The sequence below is a fragment of the Poecilia latipinna genome, unplaced genomic scaffold, assembly GCF_001443285.1.
Source record: "Poecilia latipinna isolate Pla-1442-1.1 unplaced genomic scaffold, P_latipinna-1.0 Scaffold1455, whole genome shotgun sequence".
Classification (NCBI taxonomy): Eukaryota; Metazoa; Chordata; class Actinopteri; order Cyprinodontiformes; family Poeciliidae; genus Poecilia; species Poecilia latipinna.
The window spans coordinates 46772-64996 of NW_015114071.1; the positions used below are offsets into that span (position 1 = coordinate 46772).

The following is an 18225-nucleotide window of genomic DNA, read 5'->3' on the forward strand; positions in this document are numbered from 1 at the left end:
GTTTAGCGACTCCTAATAATAACCCGCCGGACTGGACGTGGGAGTCGGTTCAGCAGGGATGTGAAGTGTCATTATGAAAGAAGACAAAAAAATAAATAATAAATTGTTTGATTTTTAAAATGCTTAAGATCTCCAAACAATCAGCGGCCCCTGATAGTTTTAAATGTTAATCTATGAAGACTTTTCTCTGTCCTCTAAGCTTTATTTAGGTCCAAACACTCAACCAGACCCTGGATAATTCGGGCTGGAAGTGATTTCCCACTCAGAACCTGCATGAATGACTCAATTTTACACACTTTTGATGAAGGAGATGCAATTAAAGAGTCTAGCGTCTGCACTCTTGTTTTGTTGACTAAGACTTTGAATTGAGGAGATTTACTTTGCTTCAAATAACCAGTAAGTTTGCTTATGTAAGCACATTTGTGATTTTAGGGATTCATTGGTTATATGTGAAGCTTGCAGCAGGGTCCAATACACACAACAGTTTGAATTTGTCACATTTTTCAGAAAACATTGAATGCAATAAGTATAGTCTAATCATTTAAGACATCCAGATGGATAATCTGCACTGTGAAAATATAAAATAATTACTCAGTTCATTCTGTAACTGCAGTAGGACATCTATGCTTCACAAGATTCCTTAAAATAGCACAAAAAAAAAGAGAAATAAACTTGCAACATGATCGACTGTAAAGGTTTCTGCATTTTGCAAGGCGTCTAAAACTCTTCTATAATATTTTCGTTTTAAGATTCTTAGTGTTAAATGAGACAAGAATGAGTTAAATAATACATTATATTGTTGTTAAACTATATTGTTAAGAATCCACAAAGCAGTGGCTGATTTTTATTTGGTCAACATGGCTCACTGCCCAGGGTGGGATAGTTTCAGGGGGTGACAGGAGCAATCAAACATAATAAATAAATAGTTAAAGTTATTAGTATTTTAGAAAGTCATTGCAACAAACTTTTTTTTCCCCCTGTAAATTATGTTGCATATCAGCTCTAGAGGAAATAAATTTGTTGTGCAAAGTAAATACTGAAAATTAAGCTGCCGACAAATGAAGCCGAATAACATTTTATAGTTCCAGTCGTTTAATAATTTTGCCATTTTCTAAGTTAATGTAATCATGACTTTTAGATAGTTAAGGTTACGTGATAAAAAGTTATTATTATTGTGTGTTGGAGCGCACTCAGGGCCTCAATTCTTACAAGAATCACCCCTGATGTAAGCTGCTGCAACTCTTTACAGCCAACATGATTTATTAATGCTTCTGACCGTACAGCATGGGACAGAAAAGGTCAGGCTTTCTCAGCTTTACAGCATCTTGTTTGCTGCTGGAAAACAAGAGCTGCATTCATCCGGGAGCAAAACGGGGACTGGAGAGAGATGTTTTCCTGCAGGAAGCTGTGGGGATCTTCTGTTGGCACAAAATAAAGAAAAAATACAAAAAGGTTGGGGGGAAAAAAAAGACATTTTAAAAAAAGACAGCAGTTTCAGGAGTATATTTGTAATCGTTAATGATTGAAGCACCAAGTCTCTGAATGTCTGCTGTATCTTAACCCAGCAACAAGAAGAACTTCAGAGACAGGTTTTTAATTAAAATTAATTAATTTTAAACATGGAAAGCATGATTAGACATGTGAATGAGTAAAAATGTCTAGTCTGCATTGGGATGAGTCTCAACATAATGTTATTAGAGAGCAGAAACCAGTATACTCCTGAAATTGTTGGGTTTTTTTTTTTTAAATGTCTTTTTTTTTCCAACTACACAAAGGAATAATGGGATGAAGAGACTCGGGTCTTTGGAAGCGCAGATTGTGAGCAACTGTGATAACAACTCTAAATCTAAAACATTTAGATTTGTTTTATTGTGCACATCTTGTTGTATTAGTGTTTCTTTTGCCGTATCCGTTATTTTTCCGTCTGTCGGTGCTTGTTTTAAAAGCCCGTCGCTTAGCTGTAATTACTCCAAACACTGGTGTCAGTAATACATGTCACATTAACAAATAATTGCATTGGCAGGTCTTCATTATCAACCCGTCAGCTGATGTGTGTCTTTATCATGGTCATATCATGCGGTGGGGAAAGAAGCTGATGCTTACCACTGGTTGGTAGTACTGGGTGTCACACCTTTTTCCAGTAACTCCAAATTAAAACTGGTTAATGTCGCAAAACCGAGTTAATGGAACAACTACAGTTTGAGAGTCTTGAAACGGGTTCTGAAAGAGAAAAACGCTCAAAGATTTCAGAAACTAATTCAGTCTGGAAAAAGTTAAATATACTTCCAACACAGTCAGAGGTCAGATTGTATATTTACTCTCAAAATAATATAAATGAGGAATCATTGTGTGTTGGTTAAAAATAGTTCTTTTAAAAGTTGACTTCTTTAAAATAAGGTCTGCACATTTTGTAACGCAAATTTTTTTTAAAAAAGACTGTAAATTGAAGGTTTCATACCGCAAACGCAAACAAAACTGTGCATCTTATTGCAAAATTTGCAATAAAAATGCTGCAAACTAGTTTATATTACAAGATAATGTTTCAAAAATATTAAAGAAGTAGACCTGGGTGTTTTAGTTGTTTTTAGAAGACTAAAAGTAAAAAAAAAATAATAATTCTCTGGCAGAAAATCCTGAAGTGTAATGAATGTTTGTCCATCAGTTTGAGACCTGAAGCTTAAGGGTTCTGGATCACAACAATGATCCAAAACAAATCCATCACTGAAAGCTAAAAAAACACCCTAATAAAAATTAAGGGGTGGCCTAATTAAAGCCCACGTTTAAATCTGATTGAAATGTTGCTGACTGACATTAAACTGGTTGCTTATGCAGGATGACCCTTGACTGTTAATACATTTCTACAACTCTGCAAAAAAGAGGGTCAAAGTTCAACAGTGGAGATGTAAGAAAGAAAAAAAAAACTTCTTCTGATTGTCAGTTGTTGCCACCAAGGGTTGCACAAAAACTTTATGTTGGAAAAGATTGCTTTGGATGGTTTTTTTAAAATCTGTTTTTGTTTTTGTTTGATTTCAAGTATCCATGCAACAACTTTTTAATTAAATGAGTCACAACAATATTTAATTTCCCTTTGGGATCAATAAATTATTTCTGAATTGAACTGAAATGGGACAAAAACAACCAGACTAGTTTTACGTTTAAACTTCGGAGTCATCATAGTTCAAATCCTACATAAAACAACTGTTCACTGCATCACTTCTTCGTTTATCAAGGTGTTTTTTTCTTTTCGGAGGCAGTGAGCTTTGGGAGCTTGTTTTCCAAAAACTTCATTTGTGTTTGTATTAGTCACCCAATTAAACCCCTGCTGGAGGAGAATTAAGCTACAGGTCTGTAATCATGACGCACTGAGGCTGAGCAGCCCAGCAGCTCGCTCTAAATCAGATCCTTTAGCAGATGAATAGATTACGGATATCGCACAACATGACAAAAAGCACAGCAGAAACTTGGCCTTTTATGAAAACTGTCGCTCATCCTCAAAGAGTTATATTTGTGAGAACGACATCTGCAGGGAACGCTTCTTTTCTGACTCGTACAAACAGTTTCTAGCTGACTTTTTGGGTTAAATTGCTACAACTGGCTTCTCCCTCGGTGCCTTCTTGTTTTAGTGACCCTCCTCGGTGCCAAACGCAGAGAACTAGAACTTGAGTGAAGGGACTGGACAGTGATATGTGTGGACAAGACAAAACAAATCACTCAGAACAAATCCCCAGCCTGATTCTCAAGTGCCAGTGGGATCATTTCAGTCCTGGGGGGAAATTCGAGAGTAATTTGGCTGAGTGTCTCCCCACATTAGCGCCTGCGTTTTTGGGCTCCAGGGCCAGACGAGGGGGACCCAGTGCGGCCCGGCTTCCTGTGCGCGATGGGACCAGGCGGGACACGGTGTCTCGGCTGCCTCACTTTAAGCTGACCCTCCGTCTGCGGCTTGCACTTAACGCCGCAGATAACGCCGGCTTTATAGCACATGGCTGGTGACAGACAGGATCAGACTGCCAGGCCACCGCTGGATTCAGGGTTCAGGGTTAGACACGGTGAGGCCTCCACCCAAGCAGCCGCTCGCCCATCATTAATGAGCAGTTAGGGGGAGGAGGGGCTGTGTCACCATGACTACCTCAAACACCCACATCAGTAGACGGAGAGGGCCATCAGACAGGCCGGCTGGGCTGGACGTCGCTGCGTCCCAGCAGGGAGCAGAAGCTGTGCAAGGAAAAGGTCTGAAGAGCAAAAAGTCTTCCCAGTGGATCCAACAGATCTGCTTCTAATTAAACGGCAGATTCAAAAACGCCACAGATGAAATTCACGCAAGATTTAGCAACATCTACATTTGCAGTTAAATTGCCATTTCATTTTCTTTAAGGTCTGAGCAGCTGGGGTTCTGTCACGACAAGACGATGGAGAAAACACAAGGAGCACGGTGCAGATGATGGCTCTAAACTGCTTCATGTTCAACAATTTGTGTCATTTATTTCCCTCTTATTACTAGTCCTAAAGACATTTTTACTTGAGGGGAAATGTTCGCATTTTGGCGTCTAAATCCTATTTTCTAAAAATTTTTGGGAAGGAGAGTGATTTAGTCAAGTTGTACTGATTAAGCAGAATATAGTGTCTACCACAGCTGTGACTGAAATAGTTCACATTGTGAGGTCTCTTGCATGTACATTTCATAGCATCTCTTGGACAAAATGATGGAGGTTTGCAGCAATGTTGTCTGAGTTCAAATCCCAGCATGGAGTTTGCATCTTCCTCTTCATGCATGTCTCCTTAGATTGCTCATAAGTATGAGTCTGTGTGTGTCTGTCATGGTAAAACCCACACAATTTGACAAATTAATACCAAAAACAAAATACTTAAAGTGTTTTCAATTTATTATTTATACACATATAAAGCATATTGCACAGGAAGTCCTGCCAGCCCTCACCACACAAGGAATCCCCTTTTAAAACATTGTGAAAAATAAAAACAGAATAAAGAGCCTATATAATTGTAAAAGGAACCGAAACACACCCCTTCATACTTTGTTCATTTTTCCAGCTCGTGTTGAAGCGTTGAACAAAGAGCTGTCAGGTTTAACAAAAACCACGAGAGGAGAATTAGAAACTGCATTTCCTGCACTGCGAGTGAAACCCCAGCATGTTTCTGAGCATTATACGAGGGATTTATATTTTTATTTTATTTTGCCTCCGTAATTATTTAGCATTTACTTCTCTTTTAAAGGACAATTATGATCATTCAGAATTTTCAAAAGCAGCAAACGCTCAAATTTAAATTACTTTCACACTATATTTAGACAAAAATTAAATCTCTGTTTTGCGTTTTGTTATTTTTCAGTATGTGAAAAAAAAAAGGCTTAAATGTGAATTCACTGCATTATCCTTTGTCTTATCCTCTAAGGAAATCTGTTAAGTGTACGTGTGTGTAGTTCAAAGAGTGTCGGACTTGCTGGGTCGCATTGGCACTGCTGGTCTGTAAAGAAAAGTCTGAACTGGTTTGTGTTGGTTAACATTAAAAACTCTCCAGTCTACCTTGGCAAAAGAGCAGTTTCTCATCTCTGTAAGGCCAGACGTGCCACATTTGGCGATAGTGCAGAAACCTGGTGACTAAGCTGCAGTTACAGACTGCTTTACTCTGCTTCTGTTGTGTAAACATTTAAAATGGTGTTAAATCCTGATGTTCGGGATTCAGAGCCTTGAAAAGTTTCCCTGCATCCGTCAAATGACACTGGGAGCTAAATTTTAATATAAATAAATCCTTCATCACAGGAGCTTAATCTGAAACTGAATTGTTAACTAAATTACAAGTGGCACACATATTGGCAACCCTGTGGTCAGTTTATTTTTATCAACATTTATTTTGTCTTCTATTATAATGTTTATATATAGTCAGAGCAGATGAGTCCTCTTTTTCACATCACTTTTCTATAAGGTCAGTGAAAGAGGTTGATTTTGTGTCTTGTAAATAATTTCCCCACTTATTTTGAATCATTATTCACAGATTTTACTTCCTGGTAGAGTCCACAAGATTGTTTTTATGTAAATCTCATCAGAGTTCATGGCATCAGAACTCATCTGATGCCATGATGAGTTCTGATGTGTTTGGAGGAAACACATAAATTCACAATGAACAAAAGGTGATTTTCAACATAAATTAATCTCTTAATGCCAAACATAAATGGAGCTTTTATTGCAGATAAGCTTGCTTTTTCAAAGCCCCTGTTCATGTTTGTGATGGTAGGATGGAAAATAATCTTTTTCTGGAAACACAAATAAACTCTTTTAGATTTTTATATCTGTGCATATTGGTACGAGAATCTGAGCCTCGCCCAGCCAGGAGGCCAGAGGCTAAAGGAAACAAGCTGAACAAAAAGTTAAGGATTACCATTTAGAAAGTCTTAGAAAACCAGATTAACCTAAAAAATATCAAGTGTTTTCTGATGTTATTTTTGGGTTCCAATAATTATGCCACTAGTGATTTTGTTAAAAACAATTATTTCTTAAAACATGACGTTTTTTGTTGTTTGTTTTTTTATTCCTGCTGACTAAATGCACTCAAATTTAACAAAGGATCTAATAAAATGATTCAGTGAGAGATTAATCTGCTGCAGTAAAAAACACACTTGTTGTTTTTTTAGGGCACCAAGAGATGTAGCTGCCACTGCAGGAGGAAACTGATGTCAATACTGAAAGGCAAGATAGACTTGGTCCCAAAGGAAGGGCAGAGGACGCAGAGTGGACTGGAACGACAACTTCAGGTTTTAGATTAAGTTGAAATCTGATTTGAAAACATGAGAAAAAGAGAATAACTCCTCCAGATTCTGACCAGAACGATTCATCATTTTCAGATTTGAAGGGAAGATGCGACTTCCTGGATCTGCTGATCACGAAGCTCAAAAGCTAAAACGAAATTTATCAGTATGATGTTTAGACCGCGCCCTGCCCTGCCCTGTCCCCCTTACTCGCTGCTGAGGGCTAAAAACGTCACGCTGGAGAAACAACAATCAGCAGGAACAAACGGGCCGCAGCGAGGCAGGGAAGCGATGAGAGACGATGTTACACAGTTTGTTTTGGTCTTACTTTTGGGACGCGTCAACAAAATCTGAAATAAATTAGACTTTGTTGCCACAGCCTTTTTTTTTTTTTTTTTTTTAAATGAACAAAATGCTTTCTTCACGCTGCGCACACAAACATTTCCGTTGATTTTGATCTGCTTGATAAATGGACCGGTTTGAAAGTTGAAGGATTGTCTACAAACAAAATGGATTCATGAGATAATCTCTCCAAATCACACACAGAATGTGTATCTGTGAGATAAATGATCTTTTTCTGCATTTGATATTGAAATCCTCTGAAGTCAGAGGAGTTACGCAGCAGGTTGGTCACACTTCTTTGCAACATTTCTTTCTTTTTTTTTTTCTGGAGACTAGCAGGTGTCAAATGTGCAGGAGGTGTCAAAGACCCAATGACAAATACTTTAGAGGGAGGTAGATGCCCTTGATTATTTTACAGCTTTCTCTAGCTGTCTTGTAAATCATTTGGGAGCCATTTCGGAGCAGCAGGGAGGCTTTCATGTCGTGGTGAAACTAGTAAACCACTTAGACTTTCTGCAAACAAAACACTCTTGGATTGCAGTCCTGAATACTTTCTGTCCTTTACTGGATGTGAACCAGTCTCTTCAGATCTGCAGCTGAAGGTTTGTTTCTTGACATCTTCAGTGGTCGCTCACGCTCCAGAGCCTTTGGCTGAAATTCTTGTCGATTCCTGTGCTTAAGATTAGAAGTTGCATGTCTATGATTATCATAGGCTGATTGGGTTCCTAGAGAGGCTAGAAAGAAGAGGAAAATCTGAACAAGCGTCATCGCCCACAACAACGAGTGTCGAGGATTAAAATACATCCTTAGGCAGGGCAAGGCCCTTCTGTCTGCTGAAGTCTTATGCCAGGACAGTTTGGTCAGTGATGAGTTTTCATTTGAAGAATGTGGAAGATAAATCCAAAGCAGTCCTCGGAGTTCAGTTGACCAGGATGATTTAAAAATTAAAAAAAGTTCAGCTTTTCTGAAACAGAGTCCTGGTTCTGTTTCGTCTGCAGCTGCATCAACCATGCGAGGAGAAGATGGGTCTGCTGATGTTGCTGTTGGTCGTCATGGCTGCCAGTTCCCATCTGATTTTAACAAAAGGAAGGGGGGAAAAAATGTGTCAAAATCTTTAGAAAAATGTTCTTTCTTGCTGAATCTGAGTAACTGTAGCGTGTTTAAAATGTTTATATTTATGATAATCATAATATTCTGTGAAAAACTCATATAATTATTTTGAATTTCTACCAGAGAATTTACATTTTAATTAACTTATTTAGGTTTCAAATGTATTTTGAAATTCCAGACTAAAGAAGAAAGGCACTCAAACCTCGCACATCATTTCTTTATGTACAGAATTTAGACAATTTATAGTGGCTAAACGTAGCCCTTATCACAATAAACAATAAATTAATTAATCGCATTATAAATTAAAATGCGTTCAATAATTTTCATTTGCATGATTTATGGTTTTTCTCTTTCTACCAAAAACTGGATGATCAGAATCTTCAATCTGGTGTTTTGGTCTTATCTAACCCTTATAAGCAACAATGTTGTCGTTTATCGCAATGACTTCTGGGACAATTTATTGTCCAGTAAAAGTTATCGCAACAGCCCAAGCTAGACTTTAAAGGAAAAAAATGGACAAGGGAAGAGAGACAAAGGAATAAATGATAAATGGATGGATAAAGGAAGAGAGAGACTAATTATAAATTGTAATACGTTCGTGATTGAAAGGAGAACGGAGTAATGAAGGGGTGAATGGAAGGGTTTTACTCCAAAACTGATACTTTTCATACTTTATCATCTTTTACTACATTATATATATATTTAACTATATATTAAATTTGAACAACAATAACTAACTAACAAAAAAAAAGATATATATGTTTATATATACATTTATTCTGGAACACAGAGAAAGTGGCAGACCCCCTGCTGTGCGCCGTCCCCATCACCTCCTCTAACTTGTCTGAATAAAGAGGCAGGCTGTGGAAAAGACGGACCGTAACGTGAGCGCGAGGAGCGGGAGCTGCAAACAGGGTCCAGCGGTGACCTGATGACAGGTCAGAGGTTGAGCTGCAGATTGTTATCACTGGCTCTGGTTTCACACTCACTCCCTCTCAACTGCTTTGTTCGTTTTTCTGTTGTGAGCACGTGTATTTAAGAGAGGAGCTGGGGACGCCACCGAGAGGCAAAAGGGAGTTAACCAAAGTCTTGTGACCCCAGCTGGAAACCCCTCGAAGGGTTAGAAACACAAATGCAAACACCAAGGCTGGGAGCGTGCAAGGTGGCAGAGATGATGCAAGAGAAATGAGAGGTTAAGAGGAGTGATTAGTATCAGGTTGCAAAAAAAAGAAAGAAAAAAAATCTCTTAGCAGGAGGCCGAAGTTTTAGACACACTTGCTTCAAAAAGTGCAAGTTATTCATTACGTCTTTTCGTGCAAATCAATTTCAAGAAGTTGATGTTTGTAGAGAGTGATAGAAAATGGCTGAAGATGGAGGAAAGGTTGGTTAGAAATGATGGAAAGATTGACTTTTTCCATCAGATTTGATTTTCTGGACAAACTGGGTGGACTTCGTTTCACCAATGAGATCAGATTTTGTTGTCTAATAGCATCTTGTTCTGTGAACTTTTATGGTGTTTTTATTTCCCCCTCTAATCTGTTAAAACGATTCTGTCAGAGGAGATTGAAAATACAAAGATGAACTGGGAAAGAAAAACAAACAGTCAAAACTGTTTGTTTTTCCTTCTGCAAAGTGTAATTTCTCAATGCTCACCAAAAAAATAAAATAAAAAAAGGAATAAAATAAAAAAGAATAATTACTTTCTCTTTCAACTATATTGTTGCACTGTTTTTTTTATTTTTATTTTGTTGTAAATAAATTGATATGATAAAACTAGTATTTTTACTGAAGGTTTTCATTTTGTGAAAATCTCAGTCATTTCAGACCTTTATTCCCAAGCTATCACTTATTTCACTGCCGAAATATTAAAATCTAATAACACATTTATGCCTGAGTAGGTTTACCAGTTTCCACCTTTATTCTGCCGGACAATGAGGCGGCGTCCGTGTGATGTAAACGGGCACAAGGCTCAGACGAAATACGTCACAGTCTGCGTTAACGTTTCTTCATGATCATTTGATTCTTTTATAAAACAAACTTTTCTGCTATTAGCTGAGGTATAATTATGTGTAAAATGTACATTAGTACGCCACAAGCTGAATGAAGGATAATGAGTTATAATTAGCCTTTTTGATAAATAATCTCATTACTGAGAGTGACAAGCATAATACAAACATGACCTAAAATGTGTGGGTTCTGTGACAAAACAGCATTAATGAGAGGAGGATGCATCTCTGACCTGATATCATGTGGGAGTCCTGACTGCTCCAAACTGTACTGAATAACAGCTATTTTGCATAATGTCTTCAAATTGGGGCCTGCAAAAAAACAGAAAGTGAAGTGAGTCAGATCATCTAATTATATTCATGCTACAAATATACATCTCAGCTGTGGGAATTCAACTTGACACTGCAACACAACTAAGATCCATAGGGTTCTTCTCTATGGTGTAAAATCCTCCTGAAGTGGTCGCAAAGCAGGCCACAGTCAGAAACAAAACAACGACATTTACATACGAGGGCAGTGACGCAAGCGTCAACTCATCTTGTTACAAACCTGCGTTCTAAATTTACCTACAAACTTCCTCTTAGTGCCGCCGTCATGGCTGTTTGGCCATATGCTCACCGATGAGCAGTGTGAGGAGGACACACGTGACTGGCGCTGGGACGCGTATGGCACAGGGGATGCCACCGGGTACAGCCGGTCCCTGTGCAAGCCCACCCACACGAAGCCAAGCTGTGACCAGAAAGCTCTGCAGGCCCGTCCCAAGCAGGCAGGATGCATGACTATACTTGGGTGTCTGTGAGGCGGAAGCGCCCACTGTGAAAGGCCGGTGAGGAGTGAAGCAGTGCAGTGAAGACACGCCAGACAAGTTGTTATAAGGTGTAATAGTTTGCTTTGTTTTTTTTTTTTTGTTTTGTTTTTTTTGGAATGGTCAAAAAATGGGACTTTTACAACTCCTTAGCTAAAAATTGTTTATCCACGGGTTAAAAGTTTACATACACTTCTCTTGGGCAATGATTTTCAAAATATTTTCTGTTTTTTATTCACGGTGGAATGATCATATAATGAACAACTTTAATAGAATTTGCTCATTAATCAAAATGAACCCAAGCTACACATTTTTTGAAGATATCACAAGAAGAGCTGAAACAATAAGTCGCATTAATTCTGATGAACCAATTATCAAAAATAATCTGCAACTAATTTAGTAATCGATTAATCGTCAACTGGTGTATATGGACTAAAGAAAAGGTGTATTGAGCAGTAGTCAATCCAAAACTGAAGAAAAATAGAAACATTTTCAGAATATCTGATAGATTAATCGATTACTAAAATAAATATTAGTTGCAGCCTAATGACGAGCCTTTTTTATGATCCTGGGTGGATTTTCGATCACTTTTCTTGGTAGAATTAATTTAAAATTGTTGGTTTTTAAACAGAACCCAGAGCTTTCTTGACAGTGTTGAAGTTGGAGCCTTGAAAAAGCCAGGATTCAAGGTGACACTTTCAAAACTAGCATCAGTATCAAGATGAGAAAATCTACATTTAATTCAAACTTGTCTATTCAGTTCCCTGTTTTCAAATTTTAGTAAAGTTGTATGGAATATAATCGCTTACCAATGAAACGTTTCAAACAAATAATTAAAAAGTGCAAAATGAATGTGACCTTGATGATCCTAGTAAGTTTGAACTGTTAATTTGTGTTTTAGAGTTTGTGTTGTCTTCTCTTCTCCATCACATTTCATAGTGATTGTATGTAACAGTTCCTGAACATCTGTGGTTTTAACAAAAACAAACTTTAAAAGAAAAGAGGTATCAGTATCTCTCCTTTTCAGCTTCTGATGAACCATCATTAATAAAGTTTAAAACTACCTGAACGTGTTTGATAGTTTAAGGATAGAAAAGACACATTTTTAACAAGCGGTAACAAAAAAAGAAGCAGGAGAACAACAGGAAGGAATACTCACTGAAGTCTAAGATGTACAAGTCTGAATGATCCATGAGGTTAAATTCATCCCCCATTCCTTGCTCTGGGCAGGGGCTGTCAAAGAGAACAAAAACAATCAGAGTTAGGTTAGGGTGAGCCCTCACACTTCCTGCTCTCCTGATCGGGATCCAAACGGCTTCCCAGGATGTTTTTCACTCCAAACTCTCTAATGGAGTCATTTATAGGACTCGAAACCAGCTGTATCTCATCTGCTGTCTTCATTCTGTTGTTTAATCCTGAACTTTTTAATCAGGGACTCTCAGATTTTTGCCAATAAGCAGGACCGGGCACATTGCTCTCCTTATCATGGACATTCATGATTTAAGCCCACAGGAAGTGGAGCACTGCACCGAGACGGCAGGCTGGCCAGAGCTGATAGACTCCCAGACCTGTGCAGTCGATGATATCACTGCACATCTGTTTCCTGCCACAGCTAAGCACGCACGCACGCACACACAAACACACACACACCTGTGACCCACCTGAACCACCACAGTCTAAGAAAGAAAGCTATGCCAAATTCTAACTATCCAGGCATTATTCTAAACAATTAATAATAATGAAAAACCTGACCAAGTAGAACGATGCTTCATAAAACAAAACGTTAATGTAATAAATACCCTGGAGCCAAAGGAAGTTAATCTTTTAGGAGTGATTTATTTTCTAAAGGCAGAGCCTTATGCGTCCCCATAACTGTTTTACAGACACAATAACAATGCACACAGACCTGTCTACATAAGATGATTAAATTTCTCTTGACACTTTCACACAACCCAAAGGAGACATTCAGCCAGACCTGTGCCATCTCCAAGCATTTAGGAGACCATAAATGTATATTACACTGATCTACACAGCCAAGATCAGTCGCTACAGAAACTTTACGGTGCCTTGCAAAAGCTTTTGCTGAACCTTTTGGTTTTAGATTAAAGCATATTCATGCGCTAAGTAATGTCCAGAAATTTGAGGCAGTTGAAATATTTGGAAAGGTTTTTATAAACTGATGCTCATTGAAGCACCAAATCCAGTTTGAATGGGCATGAGCTACTTTGCAGCAGTTTCCCTAAGATCTGCAGGTAAAATCACTGAGAAAGACGGTTCTACAAAGTACTGACTCAAGAGGTTGAATGTAAATACAATAACATGTCAGCATTTTTATTTGTGAAAAGGATAAAAATAAAACAATCTCAATAAAACCCATTGACATGAGATGTAGTATTTTTTAAGGAGTATGAATACTTTTATTTTTCAAGTCAATTGAAAAGAAATGAAGAAACACTCTAGATATATAGTACCATTTAAAATTATTGTAAAATGTTCTGTTTTCTTTCATTTCTTTTAAAAACAATCCGTCTCCCGCAGCACACCCTCCCCTCTATCTTTTTACCCATCAATCTCTATTCTCTTCTCCATCACATCTCCCTCTCGCTGCGTGTTCAGGATGTTGTAAGGGTTTTACGTTGCTAATCTTCCCTAAACAAACAAGGCGGCGGACTTAAGGCGGCCAGGAGAGGTGCTGAGCACGAGCACCGTCGTCCCAGGGGTCCAGATGGGGAAGTCATTACAGCCCCCTGCCCTCAGGAGGTGACTTGGCCTCTTCACCTTAGAAGAGCACCCCGAGTCGAAACATTACTCAGGTCTTTAAATATGTTTTTACTAGTGAGCTTAATGCAAAAATCAGCCAGCAATAAATTAGAAAGGTGCAAGGACAACAATAAATATAAGGTATTAATAATGGGCAGTGATGAACAAAACTTTCATGATGATCACAACATAAAAAAAAAAAATAGATTTTTTTTTTTTTTGCTTTGAGGGGCTGTTTTCAGGTAAAACAGTGGTGGATTCACCCTGGACAGGTCGTCAGGCCACCACAGAAACTCACACACCTAAAGGCAATTTAGAGAGACCAATTAACCTACCATGCATCTGGACAGCAGGAAGAAGCTGGCCATGCTGCCTAAGAAGTATTAATGGCTTTCACAAGGTTTTATTTTAGAAATTAAAAGCTTGAAAGTGTGGCAATCATTCAGATTTAGTCGCCTAATCCTTGTAGAATCATTACTTGCTGTAATTGCAGCCGATAGTCTTCAGGGTTATGCCGCCACCAACTTTGCAAATCTAAAGTCGAAAATTTAACCCTTTTCTTTTATGAAAAACAGTACAACCTCAGTCAGATTTATGTTTGCAAACATCAAATTTAACAGGAACATTTTAACAAATGAACCTGCTTTGATCTGAACCACTGCAGCTCTGGCTGTTGGTTTACGGTTGTCGTCTTGCGAGATGAACCTCTGTCCCAGAATCAAGTCTTTAGCAGCCTCTAACTGGTTTTCTTTCAGAACTGTTTTGTATTTCACTCCATCGATCTTTCCAACTACACTGATGAACTACATTTCATCTTCTGCAGAAAAGTTGCCATCACCACATTTCACCATGCGGATGGTGCAACGTCAGTTTTCTTTCTCATGGAGGTCAAAAAGTTTGTTTTGTTAACATCTGACCAGATGCCGTTGTGCCATACCTCCTGATGGACTGAACAGTAAAATGTTCAAACTGTGGAATATTATTAAATAACTTAGCCCTGCTTTAAACTTCTCCACAAAGTTCTTCCTGACTTTTCTGCTGTGTTCACTCGTTCTCCAACAAACCTCTGAGGCTTTTAGAGAACAGCTGGATTTATACTGAGATTACAATAATACACAGTTAATTAGGTAACTTTAGTGGATAAGTACTTGAAAGAGATATAAATTAGGAAGTTTCATAAGGTGGCTAAATAGAAATATATTCTTTTTTGTTTATTTTGCTGAAATAAGTTTTTTTTTTTTTAAATGTGGAGATCTCTGGTTTCAAGTGGCTTTTACATATGATGCAGGTTATACAAAAAAGAAGCAACTAAGTGAAGATTGTTGAATTTCTTGACAGGACAAGAGACATTTTCCATTTATGTTAGGAGAAATGAGAAGAACAATGTTCCAGGGGGAATAGTTTACAACGTTCAATGGCTTATTTTTTTTTTTTTAATTATTATTATTATTTTTACAGATGAATATTGTGAGAGTTTTCCTCTCAGTGGTGTTTGTTTTAAAATGTGTTTTCAGTGGTTGGACAGTTAGTTTTTAACCTTGTTTATGTGAAAACTCCATATCATAATGCATATTTATTGAAGAATGTATTTTTTTTCTTATAAAACTCAAACAAAATACATTCAAGTTATTCATTGTAACATGAAACCATGCAGAAAAATGTAAGTGGTGTGAAAACCTTTCCAAGACACTGACCTAGGCTTCCAAGCCTTTGGCAACTGAGATATTGCACAAATTGATATCGCAATAGTACCTGCAATTCAATAAATAGCCCTGAAAACTAATATCTGTGTCTGAAAAGCACAGCTCAGTAGCCGTGAACTACTGTGCAGACTCACTCAGAAGAGACGGTTCAGGTTGAAGATGCTGACATGTGAAGCGGAGCAGATAAGACAATGTTTGAACAGCAGTAATAGTGTTAACAAGAAAGCTGAAGATTGCATCCTCCTAGATAAAAGTTTCTCGCTTGCTCGTGGATATTGTCGGCCTGAGTGTGAAATTTAGCAGAGCATCAGGAGATGTTAATACTTTATTGGTCGCCACAAAAAGGAAGAGAATGAACTGAACCGTAAAGGCAGGAGAAAGAGCGAGGGGGTGATGGCGGACGAACGATGGACTGGCGATTTTAAGAAGTGGGAAAGTCACAGCGTACGACTTTATGTGGCATCCTGGTGTTTGACGGGCCACTTTGTTACTTGATCAGCAAAGTATCAGTGTGTGTGTGTGTGAAAGTGCTCCTCCCCGTGCAGTGGCAGTGGTTCCCAGTCTGAATGATGCCTGAGTGATGCTGCTCCCCCCACTAAAACAACACCGGTTGCTATTTCAAACAACACTCAGTGAGGGCGTCTAATCACCTAATTGCCAGTCCTTGCACTGCCTACTCCACCTAATTACCTTCTAAGCCAAGGCCTTGAAACTGCAGAAGACAGAGCTGAGCTAGCGTCCAGAAACCTAAAACAGACGAGGAAACAAGAATCTAGGAAGGAAAAGGAGCAATCAGTAGAATTAAAAATGACTTTCAGAAACTGTAAAAAGGCAGACAAAGTGGTAAAACTGAGATTTTCTCTGTGTTCTTCAGATGTGAAACCTGTCCTTTTCTAACAATGTTTTTACCGTCTTCATTGGCCATATCCTCATTCTTGGGCTGATATAATCTGCATCCTTTTCCTTTCTCTCCTTCCCACTGAACTCTTCTTTTTCTGAACCCCCTTAACCCACAGGAACTCATCACACACAACAACTTCCTGCAAAGCATCTTATCAGGACAGCCAGATGGGCCTTCAAATTATTTCACAACCTCTACGGTAGTTTTAAAGCATTAAAGTGCTTAAAAAGGTTGTGGTCTGAAAATAATTCACTCTCTTTGACATTTTCATTGGTGTGTACGTTCGTGAAAAGCCAGGTCTGCCATGTTTCTTTCTCAAAAGGAAGTAAAATGTTTCTTTTCTTCTAGTCCATCAACCAAGACACAGGGGGCCATTTGGATAACCACATGACTATAAATATGCATCAACAAAAGAGGCTCCTACCCTTCAAATAGGACTAATAAAGCTTAAGTTTTCATGTACATTTTTTAAATGATAGCACCTATAAGCAGGTAAAGGATTTCTTAACATCTGCATTGACTCCAGCCAGAGATAGGAATGATCTGGGATTTAAATTTTCCTAATTGAATCCAACATTGTAAGTTATCACAGATTGATAGATTAATCACTGAGACCCCATGTCTTCCAGGGCTATCAGTGCCCCCTCCCGGGTCGTGGCTGGACAGTGGATTAGGAGCTGTTGCTGTCGAGACCTAAACCCCATGCAGGGATTGAGACACAAACTACATCAGTCCTGCAGGGAGAGACGCCTGACTTTAGATTAGACAAAGGGGATGCCGGCCCCAAACAAGCACTTATCTCCAGTTTCAACCACTGTGGACGAAGGCAGCTGGGTTTACTGGTGATGCTGAAACACAACTGGTGGTACTCACTGCTACAAATAACAATAGTAACACTAGAACATTTATGAAGAAATTTAAAAGGGGCCTGTCAAAGTGTGCCCGTTGGTNGGAANGTGGAATATGTGCCAGTAAGCTAATACAGGTAAATTGACCGAACTTCACAAAGTGCCGTTCTACAAAGTATTTTAAGTTAATACCTGTCATTGACACATTTTCTCACACACATTAATATTTTTGGCAATCAAAGAAATGACTAAAGACAGAGTTTCTAACTTTTGATGTGATTATTTAATTGTTTTGGGGCATTTCTGAATCAAAAGCACAATGTTTTTATTTGATAGAAATTATTCTGATAATTTTTATATTGACATTGATGAACAGACACTTTTACAGTGTTTTATTAAAGAACATATTTACATAATTCCATAATTTAATGTACATTTAACGTTTCAAGACAAGAAAAAAATTATTTTCTTGTACTTTTTTTTTATACATTATTGAGAAGTTACTTTTTATTTAAATCAGTCATTGTCAAACAATAAACTACATATTTTTCTTACTTTTTTCCAGAGAAAAAATATTTACTACAGTATATCAACTCTGCTATTGACAGCAAAGAGTGAAAATAATTCTAACAGAATAAATTATTTTTATTTCATTACATAAGCTGTATTAATACAGTAATACTTCAGATTGAGATATTTAAAAATACACCAAAAGTGAAAGAATAAAATTATTTATTATACTGGGAACACTGGCCACAGGCTTCAGTCTGTGACCAGTGTCACAGACTGGTCACAGACTGTGACACTGTCTGTGACTGGTCACACTGGGAGAACTCCAATGACTACTGACACGTCCTAGTTCACAGGCTAAAGCCAAGGATAAAAGAGAAATTATCCAAAAGTGAAATAGAAAATACATATATTTCCTCCACAATCAGAAAAAGACATTTTCAGCATGTTGGGCTCTTGACTCGTAGCATCTTTACAGCTAA

At 38.0% G+C, this 18225-nt stretch overlaps 1 protein-coding gene across 1 annotated transcript in view; it reads right to left on the bottom strand.

Moving 5' to 3' along the window:
• Positions 1 to 4862: 4862 nt before the first annotated feature.
• klhdc3 (kelch domain containing 3) overlaps positions 4863 to 18225 on the bottom strand; it is a 36136-nt gene continuing 22773 nt past the window's right edge. Inside the window, exons 9-11 of the mRNA XM_015057353.1 lie at positions 12181 to 12254; positions 10449 to 10527; positions 4863 to 8169 (exon numbers count right to left, since the gene is read on the bottom strand). Of these exons, the coding sequence (XP_014912839.1) occupies positions 8103 to 8169; positions 10449 to 10527; positions 12181 to 12254 (220 nt within the window). The 3' untranslated portion in view covers positions 4863 to 8102. The remainder of the gene's footprint in view (positions 8170 to 10448; positions 10528 to 12180; positions 12255 to 18225) is intronic.